The sequence below is a fragment of the Crocuta crocuta genome, unplaced genomic scaffold (genome assembly GCF_008692635.1).
Source record: "Crocuta crocuta isolate KB4526 unplaced genomic scaffold, BGI_CrCroc_1.0 scaffold223, whole genome shotgun sequence".
NCBI classification, from domain to species: domain Eukaryota; kingdom Metazoa; phylum Chordata; class Mammalia; order Carnivora; family Hyaenidae; genus Crocuta; species Crocuta crocuta.
The window spans coordinates 4,179,611-4,193,815 of NW_027529426.1; the positions used below are offsets into that span (position 1 = coordinate 4,179,611).

Sequence of the window (14,205 nt, forward strand, 5' to 3'; positions counted from 1 at the left end):
GAGCCCATAACTCCTTAAACTTTGTCTCTTTCATTTTCAGTAAGCATTTGCCTTTTAATATCTGACATTCTTTTACTCTTTGTTATATGTAGATTAGTGTTGAAAGTGGAGTTGAATAATAATACAGGTTTTTGTATAATTCTTTTTTTCTCATAATTATTTCTTGCCATTATTGTCTGGCCTCTTTTTTTTTTTCCCTTTCAGTTTTATGAAGAAATAATTGACATCTCTGGGGCTCCTGGCTGGCTCAGTAGGTTAAGTTTCCAACTTAGGCTCAGGTCATGATCTCGCAGTTTGTGAGTTCCAGCCCCATATTGGGCTCTGTGCTGACAGCCTGGAGCCTGCTTTGGATTCTGTGTCTCCCTCCCTCTATGCCCTTCCCCTGCGCTCACTCTCTTTCTCTCTCTCACAAAAATAAACAAACATTAAAAAAATAATAAAAACACCAAATAATTGACATCTGTAGCTGTGTAAGTTTGAGGTATACAGCATGATGGTTTGACTTGCATATGCTGTGAAATGATTACCGCAGTAGGTTTAGTTAACATCTATGATCTCATATAAAGTAAAAAAATAAAAATTTTTTTCATGTGATGAGATCTTTGAGATCTACCCTCTTAACAAGTTTCCTCTGTATCAAATAACAATGTTCATTATAGTCTTCATGTTGTATATTTCATCCCTAGTACTTACTTATAATTAGAAGTTTGTACCTTTTTTAAAAAAAGTTTATTTATTTTGAGAGAGAGAGAGAGCAGGGGAGGGAGGGAGAGAGAGAGAGAGAAAGAAAGAGCTCTCCCTTCAAGTAGTCTCTGCACTGTCAGCGTGGAGCCTGCTGCAGGGCTCAAACCCATGTACTGTGAGCTGAAATCAAGAGCCAGATGCTCACCCAACTGAGCCAGCAGGGCACCCCAGAAGTTTGTACCTTTTGACCATCTTCCTCTGGTTGTAACTCCTTTCACCCCCTGCATCTGATAACCACAAGTCTGATCTCTTTTTCTGAGTTTGGTATGTTTTTTGCTTGTTTTAGAGTCCACATATTAGTGAGAGCATACAGTATTTGTCTTTCTCTGTTTGACTTATTTCACTTATTGTCTTCAAGGTTCATCCATGTTGTTGCAAATGGTAGGGTTTCCTCTTTTTTTTATGTGTATCACAACTTCATGTTTTCCTACTTGATGGTCACTTAGGTTGTTTCCATGTCTTGGCTATTACAAATAATGCTTCTATGAACATGGGGATGCAGATATATTTTCGAGTTAGTGTTTTTGTTTCCTTTGAATATATTCCCATAAGTAGAATTGCTGGGTCATATGATAGTTTTTAAACAGAAATTTTTGAAGAACCTCCATACTGTTTTTGATAGTGGTTGTACTGTTTTACAGTCCCACCAAGAGTGCACAAGGGTTCCTTTTTCTCCACATCCTCGCCAGCATTTGTTCTCTGTCTTTTTGATGGTGGGTTTGGCCTCTAATTAGGGCATTAGTGACATTTGGAGCCATGTAATTCTTTGTTGTGGAGGACAATCTTGTGCATTGTAGGGTGTTGAGAAGCATCCCTGGTCTACCCAGTAGATACCAGTAACCCCTCCCTCCCGCCATCTCCCCCTCTTCGTTATGACAAGCAGAAATGTCTCTTTGGGGGCAAAATTACTGAGCTCAAGTCTAACGAGAAAAAAACAACTAATTTATATAGACTTTTGCATTCTAATTATATCCTGATGTTTACAGGTAAATAGTTCTTGTAAAGAAGACGACTCTAAACCGAAGCAACCAAACAAGAAAAAGAGGATTATCTATGATTCAGGTAATACTTCTTCTGGGGACATTAAAGTTTTAGAAAATCCCTTAGAACAATGTTTTCCATACTGATGTTCTGAGACACACAGCTCTCTCTGTTGTTATAATATGTCCTATAAGAAGTCTCTATGCTCAAATAAAGTTGAAAACAGTTTTATTGTACTGTAGAACTTAACACAGCCAAAATATGTTAATGTATTAAATATGTTTGTTCCGAGGAGTATACAGTATACATAGCATGCTTCAAACTTACTTTGAACATGGCATATTTATTTATTAAATTTATTTATAAAATTTGTTTATTTTGAGAGAGAGAGGCAGTGAGAGAATCACATGCTGCAAGAATCTGACAGTGTCGGGCTCAATGAGGGGCTCAAACTTACAAACTGTGAGATCATGACTTGAGCTGAAATCAAGAGTCGGACACTCAACTGACTGAGCCACTCAGGCACCCCTGACANATATTTATTTTTTAAAGTATTCATACTAACTTCTCTTGCAGCTGGGCTTCTTGGAGACTGAATTTGAAAAATAGTGCCTTAGGGGCACCTGGGTGGCTCAGTCAGTTAAGTGTCCAACTTTGGCTTAGGTCATGATCTCATGGTTCATCGGTTCGAGCTCCGCATTGGGCTCTATGCTGACAGCTAGCTCAGAGCCTGTTTCAGATTCTGTGTCTCCCTCTCTCTCTGACCCTCCCCTGCTCACGCTGTCTCTCTCTCTCTCTCTCAGAAATAAATTTAAAAAAAAATAAGAAAAATAGTGCCTTAAAATATTGCTCTGGAAACAATGATCTAAAATTTAATTTTTGTGCTTTTGATCTGGTCCTTTTTTGTTGCATTTAAAATGGAAGAATCACAATGTAAAATATTTGAATATACTGTACATTTAAGATGGAGAATGTATATTGTTATGCATGCCTTTTATGATCTGTTATCCCCTGTTAAAATAATGATAGAATTCAGAAAGTTTTAGGTGTTGCTTTTGTGGAGAAGATCCACCTGGTGTGAATTCTTAAAAGTAAAAATGCAACCTCTAAGGAAGCATATATAGATTGTCAGGCTTTGACAGTGATAGCAAAGATTCTGACTCAGTTCTAAAAATCCTTGAGTCTTTATTGTGGGTCTTTTACTGCTATATACAGTAAGGAATTTGAAATAAATACACATTTCATTCCCCAAGAGTTTCTATCTTTTGGGATATTGAAGATTTAATGGTTTGATACAGTTTAGTATGAAATAGGATTTGTAAATGCATGGTGCAGATGAAAAAGAAGGATAGTAAAGTTTATGAAACTTATCTTTTTGTACCACTTTGTTTTGATTTGTATTCAAATGTCCTGGGTGATTAGGTTGTGGTAGACTAATTGGCTCCCAAAGATGTCCATGTGCAAATCCTTGAACCTGTGAATATGTTAGGTTACATGGCAAAAGGGAAATTAAAGTTGTAGGTGGCATTAAGGTTGATAATCAAATGGCCTTAAAATAGGGAGATGATCCTGGATTATCTGGGGATGGGCCCAGTGTATTCACAAGGAAAAGGGAGGCAGAAGGAGAGAGAGAGAGAGAGAGATTGACCATGGAAAATAGAGAGCCAGAAAGATGGCAGCATGAGAAGGAGTTTGCCTGATGTTGCTGGCTTTGGTGATGGAGGAAGGGAACCATAAACTAAGGAATGTTAGCAGTCACTAGAAACTGGAAGAGACAGGGAGATGGATTTTCCCCTAGAGTATCCAGAAAAGGATCATAGTTCTGCTGGCACTTTGATGTAAGCCCAGTGGGACTCATGTGGTTTCTAACCTTCAGAACCAAAAGATAATATATTTATGTTGTTTTAAGCCAAGTGTGGTGATATAACAATAGAAAAGTAAGACCAGGGCTTAACACTGTGTAGAAATAACCTGTGAAAATTCACAAAAGGGATTTGCCTCAAAATGGGCCTTGAGGAATTGGTCAACAATAATCACTTTAAGAACACCCTGTATTTTATTTTTTCTCTTGAGGTTTTGTTTCATTTGCTTCTCATGTACAGATTCAGAATCCGAGGAGACAGTGCAGGTAAAGAATGCCAAAAAGCAACCAGAAAAACCTAAACCTGGTAAAATTCTACGCCAGGATCCTGTTACATACATTTCAGAAACAGGTAAGTGTACTGAGTATGTTTAATGTTTTAGGAGTAGTGTGTGTTATGTTCTTGAGCTTCTCATTGGTGTCTGGAGGGACCTCCTTCACTTTGAATTGAATTTCTGCTGTCTTTTTTGCTTTGTTGATTTATATTTATCAGGGAAAGGCTGTAATCATCTTTGACATTTTCTGTGAGTTAAGGTCCATTGTAAGGGCTAGGTACAGGGGAATTGGTCTTAGAAGTTTTTAGGTATTTTGTATTGAATAAGTTGAAGCTCTATCTTGAATCCTATGTTGAAATATTATTGGTGTGTTTTAAAACTTTTTTAAGTTTTTTTTACCTTGCATGCTAAAGTCAAAATAATCTTACATGATGGCTATTCATATTTGTGACTTGTGATGTAGCACAGATGTGACCTAAATTCCTTGTATTTTTTTGTGACAGTAAAGATTTTATTAGCATTAGCTTTTTAATAGGTGATTTGATCTGTTTTGAGTGGTCAAAAAGCAAAAGACATTTATAAATAATTGTACACTAATCTTAAAATGGTAAAATAGTATAAATGATTGTTTCATAGATAGTATTCCTTTATGGTGAGGATCTCTGAAGTGTCATCTTAGGGGAAGAACTCAGATATGTTCGTTGTAGTCATTTTTTTTTAATTGCTGTAAGGTTTTTCTTTTCTTCCTTCCTCCCTCCCTCCCTCTCTGTCTCTCTTTCTCTTTCTCTTTCTTTCTTTCTCTCTTTCTTAAGAGAGAGAGGGGGCATCAATGAGCGAGGGACAGAGAGGCAGAGAGAGAAGTGGGGGTCACCTGAAGTAGGGCCTGAACCCATGAACTGTGAGATCATGACCTGAGCTAAAGTCAGATGATTAATTGACTTAGCCACCCATGCGCCCTGTAAAGTAATTTTGGTTGTGGCATTGATAACTCGTAGAGGAGACCAACAGGAATAAAAGGTTAGATGTATTAATCTTCAAATTCACAGAGCCTGTTGAATTGGTTCCTATATAGAAATACTTGAAGGAGCCATGAGAGTGTCTCATAGGTTATTGATTTGTTCATATTGAAGAAAACCTCTGAAACCTTCACTCTGCTACTTGAATTGCTAGTGAAGTGAATACACATGGTTTGAAGAGACAGAGTAAAAGCCACATAATTATTTTGGCACAGCATATTATAATTTATATTCAGCATTTATTGAGTGTTTTTTACATCCCAGAAACTAGGTGCTGGGGGTACAAAAGATGACCAGACTCCCAAGTACTGCAGTAGTCGCTTGAGGTAGCAATAAGCAGAAGTCAGGCAGAGGGCTCGAAGGGTAAATTTTGATCTGGCACTTGAAGGACGAACAGGCGGTGGAGGGAAGAATGTGTCAGCTTTGCAGAGGTGGGATTATTTAAGGCACAGCATCCAGCACAAGGCTTGGTATGGTCGTAGGGCACAGAAGAGACTGCCCACATGAGGAGGAGTGGGAGGTAGGATTAGGGAGACCTTGAAAGGGAACCATTAAAGTTTTTGAAGAGAGTTGTGGAATGATGAGAATAGTATTTACGAGTGATTGCTGGAGGGGTGCCTGGCTGACTCAGTGGGTAGAGTACAACTCTTGATCTTGGGGTTGTGAGTTCGAGTCCCATATTGGGTGTAGAGATTACTTAAAAACAAAATATTAAAGGGGCACCTGGGTGGCTCAGTAGGTTGAGTGTCTGACTCTCAATATCTGTTCAGGTCTTGATCTCAGGGTCGTGACTTCAAGCCCTGAGTTGAGCTCCACACTGGGCATGAAGCCTATTAAAAAAAAAAAAAGTGAGTGCTAGATTGCTAGTATTTAGGGTGGGATGGAAAGTATAGAAACCATAATTAGAGAAGTCAAGGCATTTCCTAGGGATGAAGTAATGGGAGACTTTTTAAAAAGTTAGCAATAGTAAGGAAGGAACTGATTTATAAACCATTTTTGAGAAATGAGTTACAGAGTAGGTTTTTGGATTGTCTGTGGTAGTATTATTAGGATAATTGGAGAGTTGATGTCATTAGCATGCTAAAGATTTATTGTTGTTTGTTTTTAAAAATTTTTTTGGTGTCCCAACATGGGACTTGAACTCACAACCCTGAGATCAGGAGTCACACGCTGTACCTACTGAACCAGCCAGGTGTGCCCTCCCTGCCTTTCTTCAATAACAGCTTTATTGAAATATATAGTTAACCTCTAAGATTTTAGTGTTATTGAAATTTGCAGATAAAGGTCAAGGTTTCTGAAGATATGAGTAACAATAAAACTATTACATGTATGGGCTGTTACAGGTACTCATGGTAGATACATTGCTCAGTAAGTAGGGAATGAAACAGGAAAGAAAGTCCTTGTGTTGTACAAGGAACCTGAGCCTGGAAGGTCAGAAGCCCTGCCTAAGGGTCCATCCTTGCTTCCCATCTAACAGCTGTTTGAGTCTGTCTCACTATCTATAAAGGAGAGACACTAATTGAATAGGCTTGTTGGTGACTCTTACTGGGATTATGATAGGAAAGGGCCAGACCCAGTGGCTGAAGCATAAAAATGGGATGAGCTTCCTATAGGTTCTCAGAGAAACTTACTTGATAAAGTTATTCAAATGATCAAAAACAAAACATAGATAATACGAATGTATTTTTGGTAAACTTTTTTGTGAGCTATTTCTGCATTATGTCAGAGGCCGTCTGACTCTAACCTTTTTGTTCTATTGCTAAATATCTGCTTGGGCACATTGTGCAAATGCACTCTTCTATTAAGAGATCCCCCCTGAGATCTGGCCACCTTTGTGAAGTTTTGAATATGTGGGAGGGATACTAGAAACGTATGGTGATAGGTTTATTATGTAACCAAAAGTGGTGTGATCAAGCTTTCCAGTGACACCCTGGAAACGTCAAAGTTAGTGTGCAGGCAGCCGTGACCTTCAACTGTGGATCAGTTGGCTATCCTTATCTTGTGATTTTAGGTACACAGAAGGGTCAGACAATTTAAGCTCCGATCACAGATTTTCTTTAACACAGGATCATTTATTTCAGGCCAAGTATTTCAAAAGTTATTTTCTGAAGAGATATCCAGCACTTTATCTGAAATTTTTATGAACGTTATTGTGTTTCTGTCATTCTGCTGGTGGCATGTATGTGTGAAAGTAAACATTGTCCCCTTATTTTAGCTGAAAATTTTGGGGTGTGATGAACCCATCTAATAGGATGTTCAGCATTAATTCCATAGTATTCTGTTTTTTCTTAGAACTAAGGTATAGGAAAAAGCTAGTTCTTTTCTTGCCTGTTTTCTCTTTTCATACATTTTTATTCCTTGAAATGACAGGTGCGTGGGAAGAAAATAAACCCTTTTTCTTCCCTCCATAATAGAATGAACTGTTAAAAAGAAGTCCATAATAAAATCAGAAATATAATGAGTTTTAAGAAAAGTGTAGCTTCTTGAAATTAATAAACGAGCTGGAAAATTCATTACCTGAAAATAATTTTTTAAATTAGTCTTTACTTTTTTTTTTTTTTAAGCTAAAACTACCGTTGTTCAGTACAAGGTCATGAATAGATGTTCACATTATAAATGTAAATATTTATATTACCAGTATATGATTAAATAGAATATTTGTGGTAATAATAGTTTAACAATAAAAATTCTAACCTAAAATTGTATTGTTTATTTGGATATTGGAACTCCTTGTGGAAAAGGATTATATGACAATGATTTAGTTTTAAAAACCTGTTAATAACAAAAGAAACAATTTTGCTTCATTATTCCACATTTTATCTTTTATAAACCAATTTTTGTTTGGTATTTTTCTTGGAGTATAGCTTTTGTAGTGTTTAAGAGCACAAACTCTTGAGTCAGATTGCCTGCGATAACTTTCATTTACCTTCCCTATGTTTTAGTTGCCTCATTTGGGCGATGGGGCTATTATTACTAGTACCCACAGCAGAGGCCTTTGTGATGATCAAATGAGATAATGCTTGAAAAGCACTTAAAACAGGGTTGGGCGTATAGTAAGTGCTCATTAAGTATTAACTGTTACTCATATATTTTAACTTTATTATATCCCCACATCTGCCTTTAAAGACTATGCTAAAAACATTTTGTTTTTGCTTAAGTACTTAGGACTTTCTGTTGATTATGTAACTGTGCTTCAGAAATTTAGAAATTGTATCTGACCCACTTAATATTGTGGATGTCCGCTGCCGGTATGGGAACTACTACTTACTTGTAGCTGTTAAGCACTTGAAACGTGACTAGCCCAACTAAGAGTGTTGTAAGTGTATGTACAGATTTGAAGACTTACAAAAAAAAGTAAATTATCTTATTAATAACTGTTTAGTATTGACAAGATGTTGAAATGATAACTTGGATATATTGGGTTGAATACCATATATCATTAAATTTAATTTCACTTATTTCCTTTTCACTTTTTTATAATGTGGTTATTTGAGTTAAATAAAATATATTCAAGTTAATCTCGCTTGTTTCTTTTTACTTTCTTTAAATATGGTTATGAGAAATTTAAAACTACGTATGTAGCTCACAGTTTATTCTGGTTGCACAGGGCTTTTTAAACAATGACAAAACATTTAGGCAATAACCTTAATTTAGAAAATAACCTACTTCGTTCAAGTGCTTTGTTTACATTATTATACATTTCTTTAGGCTATATTGTTATACAGATCTTTAGGCTTATCATCTAGCTCCATGACATATTTTTCATCATCATTTTGATTAAATCTGTCCTCTTGATTTTTAAAGTAGTTTGATTACATTAGTCTCCCAAATTACAGGAAAAAGGAAAAAAATGGCTTATAAATACCTTCATAGCTAACCACTGACTCTAGTAAAATGTTCTTGTAAGTTGGTAAAAACCCAAATACTTGTTGTACTGGGTAAATATATTTACTTTTAGCTGTTTAATGAAGTGAGAGACCTTGAGTTTTGTTTGGCAAAGATGACCTTTTATTATGCAGTTTCATCAGGAGCTGCTGTTTGGCTGAAAATGATGGGGGTTTTTTCCTGTCTTCAAAGTTGTTTATGACTGGTAATTTTAATTGAGGGCATAATTCCAGAGACAGTGCTCTTGAAGTTTTTAATTATTTGGGGGATGTTAAGTGGGAAAAAAATTGGGAATGTGGTATTCTCCAGCTTACCATGTAATATTGGCGACCTCTGACTTGGGAAAGTAGTAGCAGAAAATATTGCTGAAGATGTATGTGTAACATTTTCTTTTGCTGATTTTTAGAGACATAACAGTTGTGTTTACCAGACAAATGGGCATAGATTATGTATAGGCTAGAGAACTTTTCTTAGACATTTTCAGGGAAACCAGAGTGATTGAGACCGAAAATTTCCTTGAAGTGAGAGGAAACTGAGAATTAAGAACTGTGTATTACATTTCTTTGATTATACTTGTTCAAAAATTAATACTGATTTGTGCACTAAGACTCTATAAAGAAAGTAAATTTGTCATTTCGGAGGATGAGTAAAGGATTTAGATTAATATTATCTTAAATTATCTGAGTAAAACATTAACACATTCTCACTGAAAGAGAAGTAAACAATGAGATCAAAATGTTTCATTTCCTCATCTATCCCTTTTACCTTCTATAGCTATGTAAATAAAAATATATACACACACCCACGTGTATATATACACACTTGTATTTATTTGAGTGGCATTTTGTGATAAAATTCTGTAGCTTGCTTTTCCATAACTTAATGTCTTTGGCTCCCTCTTTCCCTCCCTCTCTTCCTCTCCTTGTGTCTCCTCGTCCCTCCCCATTTTCTGCCTCTTTGTCTCAATACAGAAAGATTCCTGTCTCATTCTTTTAAACTTGTACATGGAATTTAATAGTATGCATTTACTTTTTTTCATCTTATTTTGGATATTGGATTATTGATGTGTGAATATACGTGTTAGTGCTTCGTTGTAATGTAATATATTTAACAATACGTGAACCATTCACAATAGGGCTTCCACTTTCTGTTTCCGGGCACAGTGCTCCTGTGATTGTTCCCACCATACCCCTACCAGCAGCATTTTTAGTTTCTTTTTGACTTTTATTAATCTTATGGATAAGAGCACCACTAATAATATAATTTTTTGAACATATGCTACTCTTAAGTCAGGTCTTTTCCAGTTTTCAGGTCCAGAAAAGGGGGATGTTACATTTATCCATACTAAATTTCTTTCTGAAATAAACTCTTCGTATTTCTTTCTGAATCATTGGTAAAATTATTTATTTTTTAAAGTTTATTTATTTTGAGAGAGACAGAGACAGTGTGAGTTGGGGAGAGGCAGAGAGAGGAAGAGAGAATGAATCCCAAGCAGGCTCTGGGCTGCCAGCGCAGAGCCCCATGTGATGCTCAATCCCTTGAAATTGTGAGATCAGGGCCTGAGCCAAAACCAAGAGTCAGTCAGACACTTAACCACCCAGGTACCCTTAAAATTGTTTAGTATTAAGAGACAGGTAAAGAAACCTATTCCAAAATTGACATGACCTGTTACCAGCACCTTGGATATAGCTCTTTTGTTTTCATGAATTACTTGTGGATCTTAATAACTACTGTTACTTATCTTGTATTTCTTCATCTTGCTAGAAATCATTCTTTCTCAGTCAAGGGCGACTTGCCTCCCAGGGACCTATGGCAGTATCTGGAGGTATTTTTGGTTAGCACCACTGGCAGGGGCTATGGTGTCAAGTTCATAGAGGCCAGAGATGCTACTAAACATTGTATAGTGTGCAGGAGAGCCCTCTCCAAAAGGATTATTTAGCTCAAAATGTAAATAATGTAGATGTTGGAAACCCTGCTTTACCCAATCAGTAGAGAATTTGGTGAATGTTTTGTTGAACTCCAGATATCCCTTGTTTCCAGATTCACTTCGTCACTAGTCTTGTAACTTAACAGAATAAATAAGCGCTTAGGTCTGCATAGTTTATTTCTGGTGATCTCCATCTTCTCCTATTGAATATTCTTTTGTCCTCCTCTTGGCATTATTGCACAGCATTGTCACCATACCTTTCCTCCTCTGTAGTTCTGTGGTTGGGAATGTGCCTTTCTCTTTTTGGCAGTTTGGATTCCATTTCTTGTCTTTAATCTTTAGCGATTTCTTCCATTTTATAGATGATTCAAAGGTCATTGATCCTACTTTGCCAGTTTTATTTACAGATTCACATTAACTGAAACATCTTTATAAGACCTAGGTGCTTTCTTACAATCTTTGTTTGCCTGGTAGTTCTTCAGTCCTCTTTTAATAGTGCATATTATGAGACTTGAAAAGAATTAATGGCGTATGGAGCACTAGAGTATCTGGAATGATTATTGAGGTTCTGAAGCATCTTTGAAAATGCAGACTGGGGGTGGCTGGGTGGCTTAGCCCGTTTGGCAGCTGACTCTTGGTTTCAGCTCATGATCTTGTGGTTCATGGGTTCCAGCCCCATGTCAGGCTCTGTGCTCATAGCATGGAGCCTGCTTGGGATTCTCTCTTTCTCCATCTCTCTCTGCCCCTCCCTTGCTCGTGTTCTCTCTCTCTCTCTCTCAAAAATAAATAAACATTAAAAAAAAAATGAACAGACTGTTCTTATAACCAATATTTTACTGTCAGGCGCTTGTGAAACCATGAGAGACACAGGATTGTATTCCAGAACGCCAAGGAAGTAGGATTATATTAGGAAAATATAACTAAATACTAATGAAATAATATACAAGTGATTTATATTTGGCCTTAATACTGAGACAGCATTGTTACCCCCTTCCACATGTGGGGAAGTGGAATATGAACGGAAGTGGGGAATTGTATTGCCGAACCACTCCCTTTACTCTTTGTGGCCAGTTAGGTTTCCTTGTATTACATGTTCATACATGAGAATTATAAGAAGGTGTACCTGTGTCCTACTGTCCAAGCCTCCTTCCACCCACTTTTCTTTTTCTGTGAATTCCAGTGACGATAGAAGGAGAGTAAGTGGTAAGATGTTCCACTTTCTCCTCCTGTGTTGTTTTCTTAGTAATTGAAACCAGCTGTGACTTTCCATGGACTGTTATTTGTGCTCTGTTAGGGATGCGTCGCTATGTGGTGGATAACATCACCGCACAAGCCAGTACATTTTTTCTTACTTATCATTCATTACTCACTTCACTACACCTCACAAATTATAAAATGGGTTTATTTAAAAAATAAAACAGGGCTGCCTGGGTGGCTCAGTCGGTTAAGCGTCCGACTTCGGCTCAGGTCATGATGTCATGGTTCGTGAGTTCGAGCCTGGCGTCGGGCTCTGTGCTGACAGCTAGCTCAGAGCCCGGAGCTGGAGCCTGCTTCGGATTGTGTCTCCCTCTCTCTCTGACCCTCCGCTGCTCACGCTGTCTCTCTCTCTCAGAAATAAATAAAACATTAAAAAAAATAAAACAAACTCTGATCCTAAGAGGATTTATTGGTAATGAATCAGATCATGTGCTCTCTTAATTTCTTGGTTAAAGATGAGCAGTTGCAGAGATTTTATTTAATTATACTGATGTACAGAATGTCTGATTCACCACATAAATGGTGTAAAGACGGTATGATTAGTTTCTCTTCCATCCACTTAACTAACAAATATTGAAGACTTGGCATGTATGTGAACTTTTCTCTACTTCCAAAACCAAAATGACATTTTGGGTTTTTGACTCAAGGAAAGTATTGAAAAGAAACTTGGTAGAAAAAGGCTGTAAAAACTCAGATTCCTTTTTTAGTTTTTGACTAGTTGTTGCTAAATAAGTTATTTTTAATTTCTATAACTAGATATCTCTAGCATGATCTCCATTAATTTGATTTCTGTGTATTCCAGACTGAAGGAAAGAAAATCAGAATCCCCAAGTCTCAGCAGGATGAACTCCATAATTAGATGTTTTTTCTTCTTGGCGTGTAAATAGGTTTCTATGTGGACCTGCACATGATTTTCTTTCTCTTTTTGTTATTCTTTCTAGATAAATGAATATATCTAACTCAGAGTGGCAAAGCAATCTTCTCTCCCAGACAGTTCCTCGCTGTATTTTGGATAATGCTAGTTTGCTTGTTGATTGTTATCACATTTGAGGTTATGTTGTATATAAATAAAAATAACTGGTGTTTTTATAAGGAGACAGATATCCTGGAGGGAGATTCTGAGTGTTCAATTGCCCAGGATTTTCAGCTAGGTCTAAGAAATTGGACTTAGATCTATTTATCATTATTGTATTATATGTTTTGGAGAGAAGAGAACGCAGTTTGCCTTTGGCTTCTGACAATGCAGGAACAAATTTAGACTTATGAAAAAATAAGAACAAATGTTAAAAAGAAACAACGGTAACCTTATTTGGAATGTTTCATTTCTGCACACTGTGTAGGACTGTAAAATACAATTTATGTGAGGATGGTCACAGCAACACCTGTTAAAATGACTGTCTTTTGCAAGCAGTTGATGGCATTGTTCTCATCTTTGGCCTCTTTTGCCTTCATTTTCCATAATATATTGGGATAGCCTTTGAAATATTAAGGGCTAGTTTTAAGACAACGGGTTCAGAAGTCCTAGTACAAAGACAGGACTTTGTCTAGGACTTTCTGCTAGGTTTTCTAGCTGCTCTCTGCAGGTTTTCTGCCTTTGTTAAGGCAAGATGACAGAATGCTTTCAGGTATGCCTATTAGTTTATAGAACACCATATTTATTTTTCTATATTCTCCTTAACGATCCTCTGTATTTATAGGAAATCCCTCTATGCTTAGGGTCATGAGTTTATTTTTTTAGTGTTAGCTTTCCCCATAACTGTAAGGAATATTATTGGGAAGTGCATAAATCACGTAGTACTAAGTAAGTGTCAAATCAGGCAAGCCAGTCTTTTTTCTCTTTTCATAACTGTATTTCACTAGAATTGTTCCTACTTTCCAAGGGGCTTGGAGAGCTATTTATTTTGTGGTTAGCACAGAAAAAGGGGCCTTGTATGCAATTTTAGCTAGTCCAATATAAAATACTTAAAATTTTGTGCAGAACACTTCTAGTTGTTTATTTTTTTATTTTTAATTTTTTTTAGTTTAAAGAGAGAGAGTGAGGGAGGAGGGCAGAGGGAGAGAGAAAGCACGAGAGAGAGAGAGAGAGGGGGAGAGAGGGAGAGGGAGAGGGAGGGAGAGAGAGAAACTTAAGCAATCTCAGAGCCCGACACGGGGCTGTATCCCACAATCTTGGGATCGTGACCTGAGACAAAATCGAGTCAGATGCTCAACCGACTGAGCTACTCAGGAACCCACCCCCCATATATTAAAAAAAAAAAA

General features: G+C 36.9%; 1 protein-coding gene across 2 annotated transcripts in view; it reads left to right on the plus strand.

Annotated features, from left to right (window-relative positions):
- RFC1 (replication factor C subunit 1) overlaps positions 1–14,205 on the plus strand; it is a 78,187-nt gene that overhangs the window by 24,980 nt on the left and 39,002 nt on the right. For both annotated transcript variants that reach the window (XM_077758931.1, XM_077758932.1), the window contains exons 3-4: positions 1,731–1,806; positions 3,828–3,938. In XM_077758931.1, coding sequence (XP_077615057.1) covers positions 1,731–1,806; positions 3,828–3,938 — 187 coding nt within the window. The remainder of the gene's footprint in view (positions 1–1,730; positions 1,807–3,827; positions 3,939–14,205) is intronic.